General features: G+C 54.1%; 2 protein-coding genes across 10 annotated transcripts in view; one reads left to right on the plus strand and one right to left on the minus strand.

The window, feature by feature from the left end:
• The window catches only part of CROCC (ciliary rootlet coiled-coil, rootletin), a 72,785-nt gene extending 63,877 nt beyond the window's left edge, over positions 1-8,908 (plus strand). For 6 of the 8 annotated variants that reach the window (XM_043499785.1, XM_043499779.1, XM_043499782.1 and 3 more), the window contains 5 exons: positions 172-372; positions 3,328-3,459; positions 5,002-5,043; positions 7,232-7,411; positions 7,706-8,908. In XM_043499785.1, the coding sequence (XP_043355720.1) occupies positions 172-372; positions 3,328-3,459; positions 5,002-5,043; positions 7,232-7,411; positions 7,706-7,792 (642 nt within the window). In that variant the 3' untranslated portion in view covers positions 7,793-8,908. The remainder of the gene's footprint in view (positions 1-171; positions 373-3,327; positions 3,460-5,001; positions 5,044-7,231; positions 7,412-7,705) is intronic. The other 2 variants (XM_043499781.1, XM_038376666.2) reach the window with 1 other exon arrangement.
• Positions 8,909-12,700: 3,792 nt separating this feature from the next.
• The window catches only part of MFAP2 (microfibril associated protein 2), a 31,647-nt gene continuing 18,206 nt past the window's right edge, over positions 12,701-26,141 (minus strand). The window contains exons 3-9 of one of the 2 annotated variants that reach the window (XM_038376673.2): positions 21,936-22,019; positions 20,090-20,116; positions 19,568-19,654; positions 19,029-19,067; positions 15,824-15,911; positions 15,121-15,194; positions 12,701-14,589 (exon numbers count right to left, since the gene is read on the minus strand). In XM_038376673.2, the coding sequence (XP_038232601.1) occupies positions 14,486-14,589; positions 15,121-15,194; positions 15,824-15,911; positions 19,029-19,067; positions 19,568-19,654; positions 20,090-20,116; positions 21,936-22,019 (503 nt within the window). In that variant the 3' untranslated portion in view covers positions 12,701-14,485. Of the gene's footprint in view, positions 14,590-15,120; positions 15,195-15,823; positions 15,912-19,028; positions 19,068-19,567; positions 19,655-20,089; positions 20,117-21,935; positions 22,023-26,141 lie in introns of both variants that reach the window. The other variant, XM_038376672.2, reaches the window with a different exon arrangement.

The following is a 26,141-nucleotide window of genomic DNA, read 5'->3' on the forward strand; positions in this document are numbered from 1 at the left end:
TCTGTACCGACAGCCGCATGCTGGGCCCAGGCACTGAACTCGGGTTTCCCCCATGGAAGAGCTGATCTCTAACCACTAGGCTACTGGGCCAATCCCACGCGCCTATCACTGGAATGGCTCCCTGCCCTGTGAGGTTGCGCTCAGCCACGGTTCTCTTCCCCTGCTGCCCAGTTGCTGCGCCAGTGCCAGGAGAGCGAGAGTGCGACCCTGCGGAGTCTGCAGAAGCTGCAGGAGGACAAGCACCTGCTGCAGGAGCGGCTGGGCAGCTTGCAGCGGGCGCTGGCCCAGCTGGAGAGTGAGAAGCGGGAGGCGGAGCGCTCCTCCCTGCGGCTGGAGAAGGACAAGATGGCCCTGAAGAAGACCCTGGACAAGGTGAGCGGCAGGAGCAGGGGATGGGGCTTGTGACTCTTTCCTTTTGCTCATATGCATGGCTCCTGGCGCTCTCCCCCCGGCACACGCCTGTTTGTAGGCTTCTTATCCAATGTCCCTCCACGAAATGGCACCAGGATTAGCCATGGGGAGATTATTATGGGAATTTGCTAGCTCCATACCATCTTCCCTGCTGGCAGGGGGCTGCCTGAACTTGGACAGAGTATGGGGGTGACTAGCAGGGGTTGCAAAATTCCACAGGATCCTGGGTCTGGCACTGGGTTCGAATCCCGAGCTGGCATTTGTGTTGAGAGCGAATGGGGGTGAATGCTCAGCTTGGCTTCCAATCAGCTGTGGCTGCTGGCGCGAGGGATATTATCTCTGGCATCTCAGGGCGTTATAGTCGGGAACGGCCTGAAATCTCCTCTGTCCGTTCAGTGGCGCTTCGGTCATTGCATTTGTGCTGCTTTGCCTGTGATTTCAACTGGCAACCCCTGGAATTAGACTTGCTGTAGCAGACAGCCCCTTCCTGAGCGACCCCCCACCCGTCTGCCATGGGGAAAACCCACCCAACAGTGATCCACCTTCAGTTACTTCCCCATAAAGCGGTGCCTGGCAATGTGCTCTGAGCCAGCAAACTCAGGGCAGAGAGAAACATAGACTCCGATGATCCTCAGCTGCTGCCTGCAATCCTCCAGAGAGCACAGCTTGGGGACCCAGTCCTGTTGGAGGAGTCGTTTCCCCCTCCCGAGAGCTATGGTGTAAGGTCCCTGGTGAAGAGTGGAGGCCTTATTCCTCCCCAGAAGTGGCTGCATTGCAGTGTGTGTGTGGGGGGGGGGATGCTCTCTCTGGACACATCCTCTAGCGCAGGGCTTCTCACAACAGATTTTCTGGTGGCCTTAGAGTGCAGCCACCAACTCTTGCTGGTGGCCGGTGCCGCTTTGGCAACTTTTCCTAAAATACTTAATTCGCTTTAGGAAAAACAAATAAATATGCACGTACACGTGTTCCAGAGCCGACCCATCTCTCTGTCCCTGCCTTCAGCGAGAGCCCGTCCTGGGGAAGGCGGTTTGGGAACTCACTGGCCACCTGCGGTGTCCCCGAGCCCCGGGTGGGCGGGACCGGGGGAGCTGCCCGGGGAGCTCCCCGGCGACCAAATGCTGCAGTCGCCTCTACTGACAAGAGCCACCTCCGGCGCCGTGCACACCGGCCCCACGTGTCTCCAGAGGCGTTGCCCAGAGCCCCCGAGGAGGCTGCACGCTGCAGGGCACCGATCCCTGCTGGCAGCGCAAACACCAAGGCAGGGCGTCTGACTGCCCTTGGTAACAGCTGCTCAGGAGCAACAGCTGGGAGGGGCTGCTGCTTTCTGGGAGGGGAGACTGAGGGTAAGGGGGGGGACCCGCCCCAGCTGTTTAAGGGCGGCCGAACCTTTACATTTTGCCCCGCTCACCATCAACATATACAGTTTCAGGGAGGCAATGCCCCTTCCCCCCCTACCCCCCCAATGCTCCCCCCCAATCTCTGCCCATGCTTCGGAGGCTGTCGTGGCCGGAAAAAAGCCCCCTGGTGGCCGCATTTGAGGAACGTGGCTCTAAGTGCCCTGGGCTCCTTCCCGCTGGAAGGTGCTGTGCCATGGGTGCAGGGCGCGCTGCACCTCTGTTCCCTTCGTGGCCTCTTTCAGCGCCCGCCTCAGATCTCGGGCCTTTACCCTTCCCCGGGGGGGAATCCGGCAATTCTCCCGCGCTCACGTGGCTCTGGCGCCACGTGTATGGACCGGGCTCGCCCAGCCGGTCTGGTGGGCTCTTCGTTTGTGCATGTGTCACTGAGGTGGCGATAGTGAGCAGCATCCTGCTTCCAACCAACCTGGTGGTGGTGTCAGTGGTGGGAACAAAGCATTGTGAGAGGGGAGTTAAAAACCACAGTCTGTGCACGCGGCTCTCCGACCCCCAGCCCTCCCATAGTGTGAACGGGGCCTAACCCGGCCTAGCTTCTTCAGACATCCCTGTGGGGGGCCTGGTGCATCTGAACGGCTCCCCAGCAACCACCGCCCCACTTGAGGGGGGGGGTGTCCCGGCTAATCCAGCCAGTCCCCGCTCTGGTCAGTGCCTGGCTGTAGCCCCATGTGTGTAACCCAGCTGTGGGCTCAGGGAGAGGTTGAGCCGGACCCCTCAGAGCCCACGGCCCTGCCATCGTCCCGGAACAACACGCAAGTGTTTGCTCACGGGCGGCTTGGCCTGAGCTTTCCTGTTCCCTTCCTGCGTTCGTTTTTCTCACGGCTCCCTATTGGCCTAAACCGATTCACTCCCGCAGCAGCCGTCCCAGGAGCAGGCCAACCTCCAGCCTTCATCAGTCAGTACCCGGCAGCACCGTACCCGCCACGCCGTGCAGGGCCTGGGCCTGGCTGGAACCTCTCGACCCGAATACAAGTGAACAATTAGCCAGTGCTGGGCCTGATCAGCAGGAGCCAGGCACCCAGTGCGTGGCCAGGGGGCGGGCTCAGGACCATGTCAACTCCAGGTGATCGCGGGGGGTATGTCTACACTGCACACTGAGCCGGGATCAGACTCAGGTTTGAGCCCAAGTCCCCCTTCCGTCCACACACAACTCAGTCTGGCTTGGGCCAGCCAGCACGCAGGACCCGGGTCCTAGGACCCTGCTAGGAGGGTGGGTTAGAGCCTGAGGCCTTGCTGGGTCTTGGATCCATGCCCTGTGGTTTTGCAGTGCGGCCCCCAAGTCACAAGGGCTGCGCGGTGCAGTGTGGACGTGGTAGCATGGCTGTGAGACCCGGGTGCAGCTGTTGTAAGCCCAGGTTTACAATGCAGTGTGGACATTCAAGTGCAGGCTTGGAACCTCCGAGTCCACCAGCCCGGCTCCCACGGGCCAGGGCGTAGTGTGGAGTTTAGCCATAACCAGTGTGGCCTGACTCACCCTCTCTCCCTGGGCTTGCTTGGTCGGCAGGTGGAGCGCGAGAAGCTGAAGACGCACGAGGATTCGGTGCGGCTGTCGGCGGAGAAGGGCCGGCTGGACCGCTCCCTCAACACGGTGGAGCAGGAGTTGGCGGAGGCTCAGCGGCAAATCCAGCTGCTCGAGGTCAGCCATCAGACCTTCCCCATTGAGTGCTTTTTCCTGAGCAGACAGGGAGGGGGGCGTCTTTCCAAAGCCCTAGGCACAGTCCTGGTTCCTGCTGACCCCTGGAGGTGGAAACACCCCACGGTTCTGCTCGCAGCTTCAATAACGCGCTGCCATGGCTGTTAGTACATAGCCAAGATCCAGGGTGTGCCGCACCCTGCCCAGACTATGCTGCAGGGTCAGGGCGCTGTCGACGGGGCCTTTTCATAGGCTCCCTTGCCTGACCTTAACCAGAGTCTTTGTGGCCTCAGGCAGGACATATTTTCATGGTTCTGCACAAAAAAACACTGGGCGTGAGGGGCAGGAGGGGCCAGAATGGTGGGTGGGGACAGGTGAGGGACGAAAGGACAGGGTGGGAGTGGGGGGAAGGAGGACAGATGGTGAAGACGTGGGCCTAAGAAGGGTCAAATACAGTTTAATCTACAAGGCAGGTGTGCTAGGAAGGGCTAGTGCTGCCTGTTTTCTTGGCCATCTCCCTGCAAACAGACTAACGGCGGAAACCCCGAGCACCCATTGCAGGCTGTTTCCCAGCTGCTCTGGCCCGGTGGACTAGCCCCAGAGCTGAGTGGGGTGGACATGATGTCATCTCTGCCAGTGGGTATGAAACGAGGGGGAAGGTGGTTTGGGAGTTAAAGCCCAGGCTGGAGTGTAGGTCAGGAGATCCGGGCTCGCTCTCTCCACTTGGACCCTGGGACGCCGTGTGAGCTGGGGCCTGGCGCTTCCCTGCTTTGTGCCTCTGGAGGAACGCAGGGATGGGGATAGCGCCCTGGGTTGTGTGATGCTGAGTTGCGGAGGGAAGGTGCTGTGGAAGTGCAACTCGTCAGAAGTTTAGGGGGGACCCAGCCTCGACTTTGCCCTGGCATTGAAGGGTTAATACTTCCTCTAGTGAGACGGATAGGGAGGAGCAGGGGAGGGGAAGAGCAGTGGGTGAGCAGCACCCATAGCTGTGCTGATTAAGAGCCAGTGACCTGCCCCTGCTGCCAAACTCCTCCCTAGTGCCTCCCAGCTCCCCTCCCCCCCAATTCCTTAAGCTCTAGCGAGGCGCGTCCCAAGGCCGCCCTCCCTTCCAGCTGCCCGAGCCGGGGGCACAGCCTCTCCCTACACGGGCGGAGACCCTTCACTTCGTTACACACCTGCACCCTCCTCCCAGCACCAGCCCGGGGTGCTGAATGTCCTGCTGCCACCAGAGACGCTGGTCACGGCTGCACTGAGCAGATACAAGAAGTGGCAAAGCCCCCAGGACTGAGGCAGGCAGGGGCCCTGCAGCTGTATCCATGTCCAGGGCCTGATCCAAAGCTCATTGTGGTCAATTGAAAGACGCTCATTGATCAGACTCATGTGCAACTCCTCCATCCCCTTGTCACCTGGAATCCTTGGCTCTCCTGGGAGCGGGGAGCCTCGCTCACCTGTCTCCCTCCCCTAGCTCAGATAACCTTTGAACCCTGGCTCTCACGGGTGTGCTTACTGACTTCTCTCTTTTGGTTGGGCTGCTGGTCCCTGCAGGAGAACCTAAGCATGGTTAGAAGGACGATAACATGTTCCTGGGTGAGTTACACCACTGGCTCAGTGCTTATAGCTAGTCCTGTGTGCGGGAGCCTCTCACCCAGCCCCTCCTGTACAATGCTCCCCTTCTTAACAGAGAGGCAGTCTATAGCAGGCCAGGGCTTGCTGCGCATTATTGTTACTCATATTACAGCTGGCATAACTGCCATCAGGATCCTATCATGGTAGGCCTCATACAGGCCTGGAGCAGGAGACCACCTTGTCAGGTTACCATCTGTATGGACAGGGGGGTGGGAGGGGAAACTGAGGCACAGAGCAGAGAAGTATTCTTGCCCAAGGTTACACAGCATTTCAGTGGCAGAGCCGAGAATAGGGTAGAAGCTGCCACGGTTTGAATACCCTGCAGTTGAGTGCAAACAACTCACCAGGGATTGAACTGAGGCCCTTCATGAGCTGCTACGGCTTGTACGAAAGCCCCAAGACTCCTGAGCTGGGGGCTACAGCAGTTTCATGGCCTCCGTGGCGTGAGGACATCCAGGGACCTGTAACACACACTCTGAGTGGGTTACACAGGCAGTGACTGAGGCGAGAAGCTGCTGCGGGTGTTTCTGAGAAACCAGCAGCCAGGGTGCAGTGTGACATGCTGGGGACTTCGACTCTTGAGCCTGCTCTGGGGCTCCCGTTCTGGTCTGGCTGAGCCCTAAGGGAGTTTTGTCCCACGTTCTCGGGTGTGCAGGAGCAGGTGGTTATGAAATGGAGCCTGCGGGAGCCCCCTGCGGTCAATGGCCTGTGTGAGCGCATAAAGTCCTGGGGCCTCGTCTACACTACAGCACTTACTCCATCGCCACTCAGCTGTGTTACAACCAAAACTGGTCAGCAAATGTCTTCCAGTTGGGAGCCAGTAAAGGGTTTTCCTTTCCACAAACTCGGTTTTCTAACTTTTTTCCACTTGGGGGGTGGGGGAGATCATTTCAAAAAAAGGAGGGAGGGAGGCAGGAAGTTCCCAAAATCCCAACAGAAAATGGCAGTGTCTTGGTTTCCAAAACCCGGAAACGAAGTGACGCTGGGTCAGTTTTGAAGCCATTAGTTTTATTGTCCTGCTTGGAGCATTGAATCAAGGCTGCCATTGTCCCTTGGAGAATTTTCGTTCTCTGCCAGGAAAATTTTTTTGGTCAAAAAATGTCCCCCAGCTTGCATTAAAACATTCAGCAGGCAAAAAGGGGAACAATGCTTGTGTGTGGGCGTGCATAATCATGGTTGGACCCTGGGCGGGGCCTAGGGCCCTTAAAATAGCAGCCTTATTACACAGCAGCCGCAGAACCAGCTTTGAAGGTGGGGTTAAATTTGAAGCCAGTGCAGTGCTGAGGTCCACCAGACCTAGCGTGGTGATGCATCATCACGTCCAAGGCAGCAGAGAAGCCTAGGGACTGTGCAGCGGACTTTAGCCAATACTTGGAAGAACCCAGGCTGCAGAGAGAAAGAGAGAGACAAACCCAGCGAGGGTAACTGGCCAGATGCTGCTGCAGTGGCAGGGCACGTGGAGCTGAAAACAGGGTGCTAGCATATGAGGGAGCGTGGGAGGCTGTGACTCCTCGCCAAGGTGGATGGTGGCCCTGCCAAGGGCCGATGGTGGCTCCTTCCTGTGTCAGACACAGCGGCATGGTAGGATGGCGCCTCTGTTTCCTTTTAAGGTCCCTGGTGTCTCCAAGCAAGGGAGGACGCAGGTGGGGGCTCTTGCAGTGCTGGCTGTGAGACGGTGCAGGCTGTGTCAGTATGGAGCGGGGGGGGCGGGGGAGGAGAACGAGGCCGGTGGTGGCTAATGATGGCAGAGTGATGTGATCACAAGGGGGTTGTCTGGGCCTGGACTAGAGCAGAAGCCAGAAGGGAGCGGGTGTGTCTCTGCAAGAGAGAGAAGAGCTGTCTCCCCCCTCATTCCCCCCGTACAGACGCATGCGATGGGAAGGGATGCTTAAGCCATGGAGCCAAGACTCTCCCAGCCCCGAGAGAGCCGACCGGCTCAGAGCCTGGATTGCGGGCCGGTGGCCCTCAGCAGTAACTCACAGACAGACGGGGTGCAAGGGACTTTTTTTTGCATGCAGCAGGGGGAGGATGGAGAAATCCCAAGATGGAATAAATCAACCCTCAGAGGAGGGCCTGTGTGGTCACTAGATCAGAGTAGCCCCTTGCCTGTGGAAGCCTGGATGTATGGACCCTCCTCTCCCTTGTTCAGGCTCAGGTAGCGGAGATGGAGCAGACCCAGTCCCAGAGCCTGGTGGAGACAGCCACCCGCCACCGGCAGGAGCTGCAGCTGGAGATCGAGCGGCTGCGCGGCTCCCAGCTGCAGGCAGAGCGCACGCTGGAGGCCAGGGAGCGAGCACACAGGCAACGTGTCAAGGGGCTGGAGGAGCAGGTGAGCTTCTGGAAATTGACTAGCCGGGAGCCCCCCAGGAGCCAGGGTCCCTACAGCACCCGCTGCTGGGAGAGGCTGAGACTGGAGCAGTAAGTTCTCCCGCAGCCACTGCCTCCCCGCCCCCGCCCCCCCAGCTCCCTTCCAGCTCCCATCCTCCCAGATTCCTTTGCCTATTCGGGGAAATAGCCCTGAAATGCTGCTGCACTGTCTGGCTCTGCCACGGCTTCGGGGGACCCCCATGCAGCCAAAGCGCTGACTGGATTCCCCCTTTTTTTTTAACCCTCTCCTTCGCAGATCTCGACGCTGAAGGATCAGCTGCAGCAGGAGCTGCGGCGGTGCCAGTCCCATTACTCTCCCTCCTCCCTCCTCTCAGGGAACTAGGCTCCCTGCCACTCACTGGCGCCACTGTGACGAAGGAGCCTTCAGTGCTAAGCCCCCTCTGGTTTTATGTTCCAGCCCTGCGGTGGGGAAATTGGGTTTGTATAGAGGGGGGATGCCCCTGCCATGGGGATCACCCTCCCTATACGGCCCCTTGGCTTCCTTGGGTGCTCAGCCCTATACAAAAGACAAGCACGCACACACGTTCCCCTGAGCGTGCATCGAGTCATGGAATTGGGTTGACATGGAATCGGGGAGCGTCTCAGAGCTGCTAAGTTGCCTTCTCCATGAACGTATCGTTATTGATACGCTATGAATGAAAAGTAGCTTGGTAATCAGTGACAACCGTCAGCCTGGGTCTGATTTTCAGCAGCGCTGAGCACCCCCAGCTCCAAAGTGCAGTCCATTGGAGCTGGGGATGCTCCGCGCCGGGAAATCAGGCCCCCAGTGGCCTTGCTTAGAAGCCACCTTCAATCCTTTTGTAGCATCTTTCCAATGGCAGGTGAATTGTTACACTGAATAGCAGCCCCCTTCCTTTTGAAGCGGGGATAGAAGGTAACATTGGCTAGTATTCAGAGCAGGGGAGTGAGGACTCCTGGGTTCTACTTCTGACACTGACGCATCGTATGATTGCCTCACTCTGTGCCTCAGTTTCCCCATCTAATGCAAGGCTAATAATACTGACCTCGTAGAGGAATTCTGAGGCTTAACTAATTATCCGTGATGTGCTTTGAGATCTTCTGTTGGAAGGTGCTCTGCAATGGGTTTATTCGTAAGCAATATTATTAAATTTAATAGAAACAGTGGCTTCTTTGTCCAGAGGGTCATGTTGGGGGCTAACATTTAAAATGCATCTCTGAAGAGGGGAGTGCATTCGCAGGCCGACGATTGAATACCCCTAGGTGACTGGAGTCCAAACATGGGCTCAGTCACCAGTAAAATGGGTTTGCTGATCTGTGTGGTCCCGCTATTTCATTAACCCTAAAAGGCCCCTTTAAGCAAAAATATATTTTGGGGGTGGGTGGGGACAAAAAAAAAAATCTACAACCAAGCTGAACTAGGTCCTTCAAAACCAGCATTTACCTTCTCAGCAAGGACACTTCTGCTATTCCACTTTTTTAAAAAAACAGGACTTTCCTAAGGGTAATACGCTAATGGAGGAGAATGTATATTTGATACGTGTCATTTTCTACTACAGTTTTTACCAGAGGTTTGGAAACTTTTCAATACTTTGTCCTAAGCTGCTTCTGCAGCTCTGGTTCATCCAATGTGGTGTTGCCCAGAAGAACCATAACCCTTTCTATAAAATGGAAGGCGGAAGATTTTGTTTTATCAAGGATTTGAGCGTTTGAGTTGGGTGCTCTGCTCTACTCTGGCCTTCCCCGTGTGTTGCCCTTAGAGTAGAGAAGGGTCAGTTTCACAGAACCCAAGTCTAAACAGCTGTTGAATGTTTGCTCCTCCTTTCCAGATGTTTTCTCCTTCCCAGGAGCCAGCAGCCTCATGCTCTGTTTGAGCATGTTGTCTGAGACTGTACCCATAGCGTGACTGTGTGTCCATTACCATCTCAGGGCCCCCGCTTCTCCCAGCATCCTTCTCACATCCAGTGCCTGCACTGGGACGACTTATTGTAGTAAGCAATATGTGCTCTAAGTACAACCTGAGCTTGTAGCTGCTTCCTGAAACCAGTAGGTGAATAAGCTCCACCATCAGAGCTATAGTAATTATTTGTGCCAGCCAAATCCTAGTTTATTGCAATGCTAGTTATCAGGGCGTGGAAAGCTGAATGTCCCTGAAACCCAGAAGAGCTGAGATAACTGGGTTAGGAGACAAATAGAACCCAAAGAAGTTCCTTTTCCACAATAGCAACAAGTTGATTATTAGTGTCCCTTAGAGTGAGAAGCCTTGGCCTTAGTGTCTATTTAAAGAGACACTGCCAACTTGGGTACTGATGTCTGAAAAAGTTTTAACTTATTCCAGGTAACACCAAGATCATGAGCATTTATTTTTCTCTAAGTTTAGTTTGTGAATTTGACAGCACTGTGTGTTTAGTCAGTTTCACTGTGTCCCTTGTTTTGGGGGGGGGGTTTAAGATTGGAAAGTGTGCTTGTTAAACGCCACGCCTTTGAGCCAGCGGTAACACCTGAAACATCATCCCTCAGTTTGATGTGCAGAGCTGTCTAGGCTAATTACAGTAGCATCCCTTCAGACTTTTCTCCTGCCATATTGGCTGGTCCGGTTGTGTGTCAAATGAAAGAATCAGCTGCAGAAGGGCAGCTGTTAAATTAGAGCAGGAGAAGGCACTGCACCTCGTGGAGGTGGCATTTGCAGGGAACTTTTCTCTAATAACCATTGTCCTGGCTTTCTTGGTAAGGTGACTAGAACAGCACCCAGAGGGCTGGAAAGAAACTCTGCATCAGGTGGCGTGCTCTAAGCTTAGCCCCCAACACTAGTGTAATGTAACCCTCACTAGCACAGAGTTCTGCCCCCCCCTGGACAGTGCAGGTGGAAAGGAGGAAGCCAAATTAAGTCCATGGAGGCAGCCCAGGGCAGAAGTGAGCCTGGCTCACTCAGCCATAGCATAAGCTGTTTACTTAGAAGGCCTGGCCAAGCTCTCTAGCTTATCTGGGGCCCAGAAAAGCACCTTCTCAGCTCAGCTGTGCTCCAGTCACAAGACCTAACTTTTGCTCTAGGCTCTGAGTCAACCTGGGCCCTTTCCCTCACCTGCATCAGCACTAACGATTCTGCAGGAACCGCCATCAGTCTGTCCGTGCTCAGTGTAACGCAGCTGTAACTGATTGGAATTCAGCAAACAGCTCTGAGGCTGCCCAAGGAAGCCAGAATGCAGCTGTCCCTTTCAGACTGTATTAGCCCCGCAGGAGCCAAAACATAATTAAAAAAAACAAAACAAACCCACATTAAAAAGCAGCAGCTGTTGCTCTTCACCCAGGAGGTGCTATTCTGTTTCCATGGGATCAGGCCCCTTTTAAAGCACGCTTTCAGGCTATAGTTTTTTTTAGTCCTTTCATGCCTGGAAAAATTCCTCTCCCAGCCAGTCTGTGACACTAAATTGAAAAGGCTCAGGCTGAGCACCCACAGCAGCAGCGTGCTAGGAGGGTGTTACTGAAATCCTGGTTCTTAGCACAAAATTTTTCTACAGATGGGTGGATGGTTTTCTTTTTAAAGTGACCAAGTTTTCTACTAGAAATTCCTACTTTTTTTGTTGTTTTTCACTTGTGTAACAATTAATCATGCCAGGAAGAGGTTTGGGTTTTTTTGTTTTTTAAAAATAGATTACATTGGTACTTTCTTGATGAATTTGGACATTGCGGGAGGAAAAAGGAGCTTGCCCCACACGGGGTTGGTGCTGCGGGGAATGTCAGACTGTCAACTAGCTCACCTGACATTTGAAATCCCTGGTGGTCAGTTCCTTGTAAGCTGAGGCAATGGAAAGACCAACCAGGGAACTCTGCGTCTCTGAGTCAGAGTTTTAAACATTTCCAAAGTTTGTATAAACGGTTTACAGGGGGATTTAAAAAAAACAACACACCACAGACCGGACAGTGCTCAGCCTGCCTCCTCGCTTTTGCTGTCAGGGACCGGCACCTGGTCCAAAGTTGCATTAAACAGGAAGAAAAATGTGTGTTAAGTGAGTGTGTGTGTGATTTCATTCTCTCCTGCAGTAGATTGCTGCCACTGGAATAGAATTATAGGGCTGGAGGGTAACTCAAGAGCCAATCCTGGGCCTTACCCAGTAGCAGATTGCTATTTGATTCATGTTCATAGATTATAAAGCCAGGAAGGACCTCCTGACTTAATTTGTATTTGAGTTAACATGAGTATATAGTTTTACTGCTGTCATACAGATCCCCTCAGGCTAGCGGTGAAACTGACAAGGATGGTCACTTTCAGGTTGTCACCAGGTGGAGCTGGACTATCTGACTTCAGGAGCCATACCTGCACTAGCTCTGATCAAGCTAGCACGCTAAAATTAGCAGTGTGCTCACAGTGGCGGGATGGGATAGCTGCCCTGAGCACAAGCGAGTCGAGACCATAGATACGTATGTGGGCAGCTAGTCCAGCCCGCTGTTCCACTTCCATTTTTAGCATGCTCCCATTTTGGCCCAAATCATCCTGCTCCTGCTGGGGAAAGCTAGAGGCGAATTCATCGAAGCTAAGGCTTCATCCAGCGCTGTCTTGGTACAGAGTGAGGTTCTTTAGGCTGGCAAGGAGGGAGTGTGGTCTGAGGCCAGGGACAAGCTACTGCTGCTTAATCAGCTCCTGCTTGGCTGCCAAGGGACTGAAGTGTACAGTAGAACCTCAGAGCTATGGTCACCTTGGGAATGGGGATTGTCCGTAACTCTGGAATATTCATAACGCTGAACAAAGCAGAGTTCAGGCTCCACATCCAGCAGCTGACACGCCAGGCCAGGTTTCAGCAGCAGCTGAGCCCCCTCCCAGGGCTGCCTCCTGCGTGGGGGTGAAGGGGTGGAGATAGGCAGCCCAGACGTGCCTACCTCTGAGATGCAATACAGCCATAGTACAGTATTTGCTCTTCTTTTTTTGGTCTCTGCTGCTGCCTGATTGGTTACTTCCAGTTTCACGTGGTGTCCGGTTGACTGGCCAGTCTGGTGTTCGTATCTTGGAGGTTCTACTGAAGTTAAAATGAAGGGCTGGAAGAGGAAAGGGGGAGTGCAGCAGAAAGCACTAGGCTAATCCCTTCAGCCTAACCAGGACTCTGGCATTTGGCTCGGTTACAACGTTTGCAGGATGCTCCTTGCTGTCGGGATTTTGCTGAAGCCACAGTGGCATAATGCACAGTATTTTCATAGTAGAGTGTGTGGCAAGTCACTGACCAGCCCTAGCCGTTCCTCCCCCAGCTCAAGCTGTGAGCAAGCTCAGGGCTGCCAGCCGTGACCTTTTTGGGTTGTTTATTTTTTTAAAACATTCATTTTGTACAAAAAAAAAAAAGGAATGATCCGTACAAAGCTACAGCGCAAGCAAGAAAACCGGAACAGTACAGGAGAATGCAGCGCTGCGGGGCCCCTCTAAGCCCTGGGAGCAAGTGAGCCTGGGCCAGTTCACCACCCACGGTCAGGGTCACGTCTGCATCAATGGCCCAGCTCCTTTTTTACAAAAGCTATTTTGAAGTTGCTGCACTCAGCATTGCCATTTAGGAGCCGAAATCTCATTGACTGCCAATGGGATTTAGGTTCCTAAATCATTTACGCACCAAATCCCGAGCGCGGTAACCCGAAATACCTGGCTCAAAGGGAAGGAGGGGCAGGGGCCCCCGGTTGGATCAGGTATGGAGCTGCAAGAAAGACAGATTCCTGGCTCATTGATGCAGAGACGGCCAATGATTTTTAAGTGAATGGTGGACCACAAGGCTCCCCTGCAGGTGGACACGGTCGGGAGTGGTACGGGGGAGCTGGCACCTGCTCAAGGAAGCAGAGTGATGAAGGAGCGAGAGCACGGGGAAAGAGTTAAAGTCCGCAGCTGAAAAGGGCTGACTTTGGTAAAACACAGAGGGAGATGGTACGAGTGGCCTCCATCCACCTGCCTGTGTGGCGTCTACCTCAAAAGAGTCATTTTCTCTTCAAGTAAGGACCAGGTGGGAGCAGGCACCAGCATCATCCCAGCTCTGAGTTTCTGAAGGGCCGAGTTTCTACGGTTGCGGTTGGCTGCAATGGGTGGAAGTTATCTGCTCTGGCAGCTGACCTCTTTAGCCCGTCATCTCCCCCATGGGATCCAAAGTCCCTGCACTGAGAGAATGGGCTTCTCCTGTCTCTGCAGCAGCACCCAAAGATGAAACTACCAGCTGTCAAAATACGTCCTGGGCTGCCTCTCCTGCAGTACAACGTACCTGATGCGGCCCAGCTCAGACATCTTCAGCCGAGCCGCTGTTTCCCTCACTGCAATCGCCGTGGGTCAGGTAACAATCGGTGCTATTCTGACACTTGAGCAGAGGTGAATGGGGGCATGTGCCAAGCTGCCACTCAGCCAGCCGGCGCATTCACGAGACCAGGGCGAGAGGCAGAGTGGGGGTGGGATGCAGCAGGCAGAACCCAGCTACTGCAGCGTTGTGGCAGCTACAGAGTTGACGAAGCCCGGCACAACTTTGGGGCCAGATGGGGCCAAACAATAGACCCTTGGGCCAGCATCCAGGATGAGCTTCGAACTGCACCCTGGTCCAAACCAAGGAATAAAGCAGCAGCCATCAAATCCACTGGAAAGTCGGAGGAGGAAGGAGAGACGGGGGGCAACGGTCTAAGAAAGCAGCAAAAGGGTGGGGGGGGGGGGGGGACAGACCAGAAATTCAGACAACCCCTTACACTTGTTCTCTTGGATACTCTACGTATAAATTGAGCCAGCAGCCCAGCTGGGCTGGCGTGCGCCAGCTGAGTCCAATCAGACTGCACTGGCTCAGCCCAGCCCCTGCCGGTGACTCTTCCAATATCATAAAAAGTAATAAAAAAAACATAAAAATCCCTATATTATGTGCACAAAATGGACTTCTATGCTGTTTCATGCACCATGTTTCCTTAGCACCATTGATTTCAGGAGCACAATGACAATGTTATTCTACCGGGGCAGACGGAAGGTAGCTCGGGAAGAGAGCTTTCCTCTGGGTCGGCTTGGCCTGGCCTTGAGCAGAGTCGTGACCTGTGCACCTGCTGTGGCATCCGCCGTCCAGCCTTAGCAGCCGCCGCAGCTTCTGGCGCAGGAGGTAGCCATGGTCTGGCAGAGGCCGCTGGTTGCCAGCACGCCGCATTTGGAGAACTTGTCACGGCACAGGTCAGCTGTGGAGGGGAGGCGAGGAACCATGAAGGAACAGAGCAGAGCTCGGGGGAACGGACCACGAAGTTTCAGGGTTTTGTCAACACTGAAGAGCAGAACTTCAGAAAGTTTCTACAGCTGAAGATTTGTTTTTATCCCTGTCCCGCCCCCATCCCCCGGGGGGATAAAAGCAGTTCCTGAGCAGCTGTGTCCAGGAGTTTAGCATCTGAGGGGCAGAGGGGCCAGCCTGTCCTAGGAGGGCAGAGCAAGGACTTAGTGGCGGGATCCTCTCCCAGCTTACACACCTGCCTCACCAGCCCCTCTGTACTGATCGAGGAGTGATTCGCACCCACTGCACAAGTATAGGGTCCCCGCAGGGTGTGAGCCAAGTCTCCCCTCCCCGCTTTTTGGAGAGCTGCCATTCAGCCAGCCTCCAGCTGAAATGTCCCCGCCTGGGGTCCTCCAGAGACCAGGACCTGTCCCATCTTATGGGCCAATTCACACTGTGGGGCAGCAGCTCAGCCCCGGGGGCTCCTGGCGCGTCACTTCCTTACCTCGGAGCAGCTCTTCGTGGGCGCAGACAGTACGAACACAGATTTCCTTGTTAATAACATACACCCGTCGAAGGCTGAAAGGGAGACCAGAACACACGGCCTGAGACACCAGCGTGGAGGTAGTCGTGGATGTGGAGAGTGCGGGAAGGGCTCTCTGCCCATGCTTGTGCCAAAGTGACCTGTATTTTCACTGCCAGCAGCTGAGTCAGCAGCAAAATGGGGGAGAACTCCTCCCCTCTGACACAAGCCACAGCCAAAGGCTCTGGGGGCCCGTGAGAAGGTGTTGGAGCACTAGTGGCTTTGTTACCTATGTCCATACTAGCTTGTGGCTGTCAAGGGAGGCTCACTCAAGGTCTGCCCTATCTCCCCCGTCCCCAGGTGTTACCACGAGTGGGTTGTGCGCGTGGACACGGGGCGAGCGAATGGGGCCACTCACGCTATAGGCTCCGGTTCATTGGCTAGTGAGGACAGGCGTTACAAGCCACTGCCCGTGTGTAGCTCAGATTCACTCTGTGCAAAGGGGCAGCCCCCAAACATGGTTCGTCACACCGCGAACTCTGAGCAGCCCAGACGGAACTGTTTGTTTTCCTTTATTAAATGCAGAACTGGGCCATCTTGGGGGGTGCTCCTGGGACGGCCTCTGAAAACACGGGGCCTGGCCCTCCAGCCAGGCCATGCGGGTGCAGCCCTGCCTACCGCTTACCTGTAGAAGCAGATCTCGTTCAGGCACTGCTTGCAGGGCTTGTGGACGGAGTAGAGCCTGGTGCAGGGATACTGCTCCTCCCGGCAATCTGCCCAACGAGAGAACACAGGCACTGGGGACCGAGCACTAGCACAACATTGAACAGTCCGCTGACATCAGCAAACTCAAGAGCAGCTGCTGTTGCTCTGGCATTGGCGCGAATGGGCGGTGCCTGGCTCATGGGGGAAGCTGGGAGGTAGGGATGAGTGTTTAACACAATTTCATTTAAGATCCCTTAGTCAGCGAGCCACCCATCTCCCTTAACCCTTCCCTGAAGAGCAACCTCTCCTGTTTCTTCTGCACTGGCTGCTGGTTCTACAGCATGAGCCCAGCTGGAGTTCGGACCAGTCTGGGGCAGTGCAGGGCTGGGGGAGATCCTCAGTGGGCCCAGTCACCATTTCAATGGGAGTGCCATGCCAGGCACCGACTTGGACGTTCCTCGCCTCATCCTAGTCCTGGTTCCCTGAGTTAATGAAGTGCCACACAAGCGGAGTGGAGATGGAGTAGGAATGTCCCCTCTCTATTGCATTTTTCATCCCGTAGGATCCCAAACGGCTGTACCCATGTGCATGGGAATTGCTTTCAGGAGCAGTGAAATGCAGCCACTTCTAGGGTGGAACAGCACAACTGGTTAAATAGCCCCACAGTTTAGGGCAGAAAGTGAAGAACTTTATCTCCAATGAAAACTGGATTGGGGGGGTGGGGGAGGGACTTCAGGGAAGGAGATTTTAGTTACTGGAGCCAGACAGCTGAGTTAATGCCTTTTCTCTTGTGGCGAGGGCCACGGATCTTTAATGAGGACAGTGGCCAGAACCTCAGCTTTAGACGACACCCCCAAAGCACAATAGCACCCCCTGCAGAATGCTGGGGCATTGACCCAGCTGTCAGAGGGGAACGCACCTCAACTGCATGAATGCCGGAGCCTGGCTTAGCTTGCAAACCCTGCTACTGGCACGGCTTTAGGGACCAGGAGGCAAAGTGCCCGCTCGGGGGGGGGGGGGCAGGAATGCCTGCAGTTAGTATCTCAATGGGTGAAAGGGCAGGTGCTGATCTAGTGCTGCTACCATGGGGGGGGGGGGGCTTCACAGATAAATACTCTGCTGCAAAGAATGAACAAGCTAAAAGCCACATCTTGCAAGGGCCTTGAATTGCCTGGGGCTGGAGGGTAACCAGCACTTGGCAGGAGACAGGCAGCTAACCCCTCGTGCTGCCAGCAGCCACGGTGGGGCCATCCAGCAGTTCCTGGAAAGCTGGCCTCCCTAGGCAGGGCTCAGGAGTTCTTTAGTTCGGGCTGGTACAATCTGGAAGGTGATCTCGATTTTCCCTTTTTTGGGGGTGGGGGGAGAGAAAGCAGGAAAAATGTGATTTCGCGACACCGTGCCAGAGTGGGACCATTGTGCTGCGAGCAGCCGATCTGTGTTTAGCTTGGAGTGGAGCAGAGCACCCCGGCCTCTGCGCACGCTTGGCAGGATCGCTAGTGCTGGCCTTGAGCACGGCTTCGGCTGGCCTCGCTGTCCCTCCGCCCCCACCCTGCAACCATGGCCGGTTAGCCAGCTACACATGTCGCAGCCCTGCAACACGTCACCGGGAGACAGCCGACTTCTAACCCTCTCAGCTGCTCTCAGTAACGTGTCCACCCCCCCGGCATCGCAATGCTCCCAGTGGCGGAGCCAGATGGCACAACCCGAGTGATGGGTCATTGGTGGCGGGCCGCAGAGTGAGCCTGCCCCCACACTCACCCGCAGTGTGGGCTTCTGTCCTGTGCCTGGCTCCCCATTCTGGGCGTTACGAGCTGGCACATGGGGTTGCAGTGCCATATGGGTGTCATGATGGACAGGCGGCTGGGCCAAAATGGAGTGAGTGGTGCTGCAATGTGGCACATGAGGTCACAGCGCCATGGGACCCCGGGCACCATGTTGCAATGCTCAGAGTGAGGAACTGGGTACAGCCCTGCGGGACAGGAGCGGCCATTGCTAGGTGACTGCAGGGCCACCAAAAGGCATCGCTCATATACCTAGAGGCCACTGGGGGGGCTGTTGCTCCCCACCCTTATTAGCTCTCCCGCTGAATGTTCCTCCTACACGTACAGATCCAATTCCTAACCCAAAGGCAGAGCAGTAACCAGTGGGCAAGAGAAGGAAACTCCATGGGGCTTTCAGCTGGTTGGTGTCTAACTCTTGGGCAGTGATGGCAGATTGTGTCGCAGGCAGAGTTTAGGGAGAAGGCGGAGGAGATCACCCCTTCCCCCCTACTGCTCCTGAAGCTGCGAGTGAGGGGAAGAGGGATTAAGGAATAAATAAAGGGAAAGTCAAACAAGTGCATTGGCGTGAAAGAGCCAGAGAAATGATGCTAAATGTAACAAGATTCATTCGTAGCCTCCAGGGCTCCATTGGGCACCATGGCTTGGAAATCTATCCACGCAGGGGGGAAATCAACGGGGACTTGGTGCTTTCTCTGGAGTTTGGACATTTCCAAATGTCCAGGGTCTTTAAGCTACTCTCTGACATCAGTTAAAAAACCAAGGGTCACGGAGAGCATCAGCTGGAAGGGCCCGATCCTGCAATGCCGGCTGCTCCCAGAAGGGAGGGCTGCAGGATCTGGTCCAAGGAGAGAACGCTCTGTCCCTATCTACTACTCTGCTTGTTAATCGCAGGTTCTCCCCCAGACTCAAGGCAGCCCCGGATCAAAGGCAGATTGGCTGATGTGTGGGCAGCCATGTCGGAGGAGATACAGGTTTCTTGCACTGCAGGCAGCCCTCAGACGATATGCTCGCAATCGATCAATGGTGGTTTGAAGGATTAGAAAGTACAAAGGTGGCCTCATTAACCCCCTGCTCAATTTAAAGTGTTTCCTGTAAGCGAAATGTCATCAAAGCTAGAAATCCACCAGGCACCCCCTGCCAGCTGGAGAGAGCCCCCAGCCCCGCCTCCCAGCTGTGGTGTCTCCTGCGCGTTCCACCCCAGGTTGTCCTGCCTGCATGCTTGGGGGCGGACAAGGGAAACCAGTGCCCTGGCTCCTCTTTCAGAACTCGAGTGAGCAGCTTTTTCCACCTCCTTTACACTCCTTGCCTCCTGCGGGCCCTTCCTCCCACTCAGAGCTGACTTCAGGCATCTGCAGTTCCTGGAGTCACCCTACGGTTCGGAGAACAACAGGCTGCGGGTCTTACCAAGAGGTCCAGGTTCTGTGGGTTCGGTCTCGGGAAGGTCTGGAGAGGAAAGACAATAGGCGGAGCTGAGAACACAGCACCAGGCTGGGAGCGGGCTGCAAACTGGTACAACTCATGCTCCTGTCTATCTATGTTTTTCCAGCATCTAAGCGCTTCACAATCTCGGATGTATTGATCCTCACCACACCCTGCCAGGCAGGGCAGGCCATTATCCCCATTGTGCAGATAGGGAACTGAGGCCCTGAGAAACCAAGTGACTTGCCCAGGGGTCACACAGGGAGGCTGTGGCAGAGCACACGGGCCAGTGCACTAACCACCGCGCCATCCTCCCTCTCTTGGATAAGTGCTACTGCCCAGGAAAGCTACACACACACACACTGGACACTGTTTATACTCTGTTCCACATTTAAACAGGGCGGATCTGCTCCTCGGCTAGTGCACGGCAGCTGACATAGTGACTACAATAGGACTACACCGGCAGCGGACACGGCTGCCCACGGCCCCCCTCCGCCAGGAGTGGCAAAGACTCCACAACACACCGGGGGTTGGTGCTGGGATGATCTCCTGCTGGGTCTGTTGCTGGGACTGATACTGGAACTGCTCTTCGGGAGTGCGCTGGGTGACATCTGCCATGGAGAACGGACATGTTCAGTTCAGGTTAATCAGGCACCACACGCACCCCCTGCCAAACGGGGCCAGAGACCCCAGCACTCTCCCTCCCCAGGAGCCTTGTTTTATTGGTCATTTTTCCAATGTTCCCCAGGAACCTCATTTTGCAGTTTGGATCCTCCTCCATTTCTTCTTTAGTCCAGCAATGATGTATCAATGCCACATAGTAACTGGGGCAACAGATTGCATCATAAAACCCCAGAGGACTGGACCTTCCCTGCAAGATCAAGGCAAAACGGAAGCCATGCTGGGAACGGCAGAATTCATATTCCCAACAAAGCACAATTATGCCACCTCTACAGCACGTTAGTTACACTCCAGTCAGTGCTGGCCAGCTGGAGCAAACGGCAGCTGAGAAGAGCAGATGAGTGCTCAACAGAGAAAGCGCTTACCTTGATAGTCATAGTAATCTTGATTGTCTAAAAAACAAAACAAAAACAAAGCACAGAGAAAGGTCTCATTTTAGGAACAGCAAAGACCACCACAGTGTGTCAAAGAAGGAAACAAACTGCTCTTGTTCTTCCTGCACAAAACCTGTCTTGCCCAGTCATCTCGGTGGTGGCTGCATCTCGCCTGGGATACTGACAGATTTCCTAACCCCAAGGGCAATGGAATCCCAGGTGGTTGCATTGTACAGGGAATCCACTCTAGGGTTTACAAGTCTGCCCTGAGTTGCTGATCGCCCAAGTCAACGGGAGAGAGAAGTAAGCAGCATCTCTGGGGGAAAAATCAAGGCATAAACTTTCACCCACTGCAGTATGGGAAGACATGGTTTGAGAGAGGACACAGTAGGTCAAAACTTTCTAAAGCGACTAGTGGAGAGATCAAGACACCATACAGGGACCTAGTTTTCAAAGGTCAGGTGTCCAGCACTTTCTGAAAGATGTTTCAAGTTGGGCCCCCGAAATCACTCATCGCTTTTGAAGATCTTGGCCATTGGTCTCTTCGGCCCATTTTCAGCGACTATCCAGGGGGAATGTAAAATCCTAATAATTGGTTTTTTTCCAGATCAGATTAAATAATAATCCCAGCGGCCTGGACAACACTCCCTCACAGTAACGTCTGAAAGACCCTGGCTGAGAGAAAGCAGTTACTGAAGGCATAACAGCTGCTACCTTTGCCTGGGCTTTCCATGTACCACCAACCAATTCGGTTTAATTCAGTGACAGTTACAATACTGAAACGCAACCATCTATACATTTAACAAATCTTAGACTGATCAAGATTTATAAGCAGTGAATACACTTTTTGGAAGCAGCCTGGCAGAACAGAATACCAGGAACCATCAGAGTTCAGTTGCTATATTGCAATAATCATTTCCCTGAAATCTCATGAGCCACTCTGAACAGGGGAAGTAGAAACCTGAGTTAGCCAAACTTCTGTTAATGGAATAAATTAGCTTTGCCAGATGGGAAAAGGCAGATTATTTTACTTGGGAGGATCCTAAATTGCCCAACCTTCTCTATCAGCTAGGGGTGATCTTGGGCAGCATATCAGTTGTGAGTTTGTTGGGCGATGTGACAGTGAGAAACATTTAATACAGTTTAAAGGCAACAGCATCCTGGAATGTAGAATTAGGGGTGCTTCTGTTTGTCTCTGGGCACCTTGTTACCAGGGAGATAGCGACAAATCCTGCCCAGTCCAGTCCCCTGCACTGAGATGACCCAGGGAGGTCCCCTTCCAGTCCTACAATCCTATAAATCAGAAGAGTTCAGTGAAGCGCATCAGACATTTGGGGGGGAGGGAGAGCTCAGTGGTTTGAGCATTGGCCTGCTAAACCCAGGGTTGTGAGTTCAATCCTTGAGGGGGCCATTTAGGGATCTGGGGCAAAAATTGGTCCTGCTTTGAGCAGGGGGTTGGACTAGAACACCTCCTGAGGTCCCTTCCAACCCAGATATTCTGTGATTCTATGATTACCAGGGACTGGTTTAGGGGGAAGTTTAACAGAGTGACATCTGTGGACTGAGATTGGAGTAGGGGTTGGGAAGAGATCTCGCCAAGGACCCGAAAGGTGTAAATACCAGGGAGGGAGAGGAAAGGGTTGGCGTGGGACAAACTGGAATGAAATTCAAAAAGGGGACATTCAGACTGAACATCAGGAAAAAACCCTCCCAGATGGCGAGATCTGTTAGGCAGTGAAGCTGTCTCACCGAGACACACAAAGAGCAGGTGTGTGTGTTGAGGGATGGAGCGGGCGGAGGGGGGAGATATATATGTGAAGCCACCAGGACCACTCACCTAACTGAGGGTCGTACTGGGAATACTGCAGCTGGTCAAGATAAGGGGGTCCTTCGAGATCGTACTGTCCCTGGGCCAGGAGCGCTGCTGGGAACACGCACACACACACACACACACACACACACACACACACACACACAGGAGAGAGAAATCATTGTGGTTTACTGAATGATCAAAGTATTTGACCCTTTCAAAATGGCCCCCCACGCCCCTCCCGCTGCTTGTCCCTTGAGTGCGGGGCAGACACAGCGTAAGAAAGCTGCCCCCACTGCCTGTGGGATGGACACGGAGAAGGGGAGCCAGCATACACGTGTCTGTGAGCTCAATCTCTCCTCCCACACCACACCCCCAGCAGCCCTGGAAGAGCCCCAAGCCGCTGGCCTAGCAAAGCTCTTGGAAATCAACAACTGGACTCCACCGCCATGTTCACATGAGGGTGGTCATGGTCTGAACTGGTTCACCAGCCCCCCGCCCAGACAGCCCATCAGGGGGAATGCTAGACCAGTAGCAATGGCTCCTTTGAGTGGGTGAAGGGCTCAGTGCCTGGAAGTCTGCAGGCAGTGGCCTCCCTGTGCTGCTTTGACAACAGGCCATTCGCTGCCTCAGTTTCCCTGAGAGTTTCATCGTCAGGGCTCGTCTGCATGAAGAGAGCTGACCTGACGCTCAGCCCCAGGATCGCCAGCGTGGGTCTCCATGCAGCATGGCCAGCCATCGTTCCTGGAAGCTGGGAAGGTTGGCTCAGGCCCGCAGGGGCTCAGTCGCTATGATTGCCCCTTGTCAGGGTTTGGACAGGGCCGCCTGCAGAGCAGGAGGTCTCAGGAGAGGACTCCAGGTCGACCCGAACAGCACCAGCACCGTACAACCAGGAGGAGCAGTGCAAGCCGGGCGGGAGTCAGACAGTTACTGGTCCCACAATGGCTCTACTGAAGCAGCCTCAACTAGCGGGAGCTGAACTCACATAGCGGTGACCCCGAAAGCCGCACAGTGCATTGAACTGAGCTACATGGGCCAGTGCTCTCCGTCTCCGCTGATCCGATGTGCAGACTGGAGACTGCCTCCCCCCAGCCCAGGACAGGGACTCGCAGGGGTCTTGGGAGAGTGTGCTTGGCACTGTCCTGCCTCAAACATCCTCCTCCTCACTGCAGGTGGGAACTTTATGAGGCCTCAAATTAGCCAAGTGCGTGAACGTTTAGACCCAGCTGTGAGCCACCACCTCTCGGATGATGCGTCCAGCCGTGTACTCAAGCACTAGGATTAGGGTTGCCAGTTTTGGGTGTGTTCCTGGAGATTTCATCACATGACATAATCTTTAATTAAAAATTAATCTTTAATTCCAGGCCAATCCTGGAGGGTTGGCAATCCTAACTAGGGTGTGTTACGCTACACAGATACAGCACAAAAGGGCCACAATCCCCTGCAGGGACCTCAGAGAGCACACACAGTGCTAGATCCCCAAATCAGCAAATGAATGATCTCAAGCATCAGGCAGGCCTGCAAACTGAGGGAGCCCGTCTGCTCCCGATCCTTGTCCCTCATCCTTTCCTACATCCACAGCAAGGTCTGGTGCCTGGAACTGGCTGGCTGGCAGCTTGGTAAATCTGTCTTGTCAAGCACAAGTTCAGGGAGCGTATTAGAAACAGGCATCCCCGCCGAGGTGCACAGACAGACAATCACCTGACTGACAGCCCAACGGATTCACGCGTGGCTGGATCCAAGTTAAATGTTCACTTTGCTCCGTGTCCGGCATTGTCGGTAGCTCAGCCCAGATTGGACCCCACGGTGTTTTAAGGCCCTCTCCTCTGGATGTGCAGAGCACGTGTCGCACCCACGGCCCCCTGAGTGCCGATGGGGTACCCATGTCCAGATGGAAACGTACCCCCAACCCTACTGTGCTTATGGGATGCATGCTCGCTAGCCTCTTCAGCCATTGCATTCAAATGCAGCTAGGAGAGCGGATGCACGGGAAGTCAAGGGCTTTGCAAATGAAGCAGGAAACTGAGACAAGTCTCCCTCCATCTGGAAGTCATTGACAGAACAAGAGCTCCTCCACAAAGCAGAAGATGGCAGAGGAGGAAGGGGAAGAGCTGGCTTAGGCCCAGAAAGAGCAACAGCCTAACATGACTCAAGGCCAGGTAAAAACCCCAAACCTTGCAATAAGCTGTAAGAGCCGAATCACTGCTCAGCACCCATTGTTTCCCGTCCATCTTCAGGCCCCATGGTGGGGTTGGAAAATGCACTTCCCCTCGGGATGCACATGGAAGTCTGGAAATTCCCACAGGGTCTCTCCTCCCTGCCACACACACTTCACGTATAAAACAAACACAGGCCGAACGTCCAGTGGAGATCACTACCCACTGCCCCTTCCCTATCTGCACCTCTAAAAAATACACCCAGCTAGTCCCCCAGGCCCACCCCTTCTGCCTGAGGCCCTACCCCCTCACCCACCAGAGCCCCGAGCCCACCCCCTCCTCAACCCCCTGGCCGCCTTCCAGCCCCTGAGCGCCAGCCCGACCCCCGAAGCAACCGGCTAGCCGAACCCCAGCCCGAGCTGAGCCCCTGCCGGCTTATGAAATCTGCTGCCGTACTCACCTGGCTGCCACCCTTCTGAATCCCTCGCCACAGCTGCCACTGATCATCTGAGTCAAACTTCAGCCTTCTCAAAACCAGCCATTTTGGGGAAGTCTCGCCACCCCCAACAACCCTCTATCGAAGGCACAGCTCTGCCAGTGGCAGCGAGAGCCCAAGTATAGACAGGCCTCAGGGACCACAGGTATTTTATAGACCTGCCAAGTTCAGATGACACGATGGTGAAAATGCCCGAGCACCGTCTACACTCGTGCTCCTGCTGGCAGGGGGGAGATTCCCCAAGAAGCTTTCATTGAAAAAGCACACACTAAAGTTGGTCAAAACAATTTTGTTGAAAGATTCCTAGGGCATGTATGGTTCTGATGAAACTTTCACGGAGATTTCGCAGGTCCAGGATGGAATTTCTGGTCTCAATCAGAGAGGGAAAGATGCAGCCGAGCCAAGGGCGTGGAAGGGGACTCACCTGGGATATGACTCCCTCAAAAATAGTCATGAAATGGTAAAACTGGTTCCTCTCCACTCCCATGTACACACAGCCTTAAAGTGACACCGCATTAAAAAGCATGTTCTTTCACAAACTCGACTCTTCACGTTTAGTGCATATTTCTCACTGTTAGTGCCACTTTGCTTCTTTCAGTTCCACTCAAGAATCAGATAGGCTGGCTGGTTTCACTTGCTGGATCTCATGTAATAGCAGGAGGCTGCAACATTAGGGCTGCACATGCTGCTAGGGACTGGGGTCCCTCCAAGCCCAAAACATAATGAAGCAATCAGAATATTTGAAGAAATTCAGAGAAATGTTTCTAGCGACCTTTGATTTTGCAGAAGGTTTGAACAGCAACTCTGTGCACTGAGAGCAATCCACAAGCATACAGGTGTCTCAGGGAAGCTGCGTTCTATCCCTGACTCTACCACTGCTGGGTGAGCATGTCATGTCCCCACTCTGTGCCTCCATTTCCCCATCTGTAAAGTGATGGTAACACTCCTGGCCTCCTTTGTAAAACACTTTGAGAGCTACTGATGGAAAGCGCCAGATATGCGCCAGGGGTCATTAGTAACACATTTTAAAACCGTGGTGTAGGCAAGACAAGATGTGTGAGCTGGTTCATCGAATCATAGAAATGTACGGCTGGACGAGGTCACCAAGTTCAGCCCCCTGTGCTGAGGCAGGATCAAGTAAACCCAGACCATCCCTGGCACGTGTTTGTCCAACCTGTTCTTAGAAACCTCCAGCAACTCTGCAGCCTCCCTAGGTAACCTCTTCCAGTGTCTATCTGTCCTTATAAGTTGGAAAGCTTTTCCACAGCAGGGGAGCCCTGACTACACTAGGGTTTAAAGCTATGTTCGCTAAAAGGTTTTAGCTCATATGTTTAAACCACCTTTCCCCTCTCCAACACACCTCTATCCTAGTCTAGACATACTGTCTGTACATGACAGATTCTTCCTGAGAGCAGAGATTGTGCCTTTGTTGCTTGGACAGCACTTATGCATCGGATTTAACTGCTGAGACGTTTCGGCAGGTTTTGCACATTTAATGATTCACAGCTGTTATCTGTTGTCAACAGCAAATTCAGGTCTAGAGAAGCATGAGGACACAACTGCAGTGTTGCCAACTCTTGT

This window comes from Dermochelys coriacea, chromosome 18 (genome assembly GCF_009764565.3).
Source record: "Dermochelys coriacea isolate rDerCor1 chromosome 18, rDerCor1.pri.v4, whole genome shotgun sequence".
Lineage (NCBI taxonomy): Eukaryota > Metazoa > Chordata > Testudines > Dermochelyidae > Dermochelys > Dermochelys coriacea.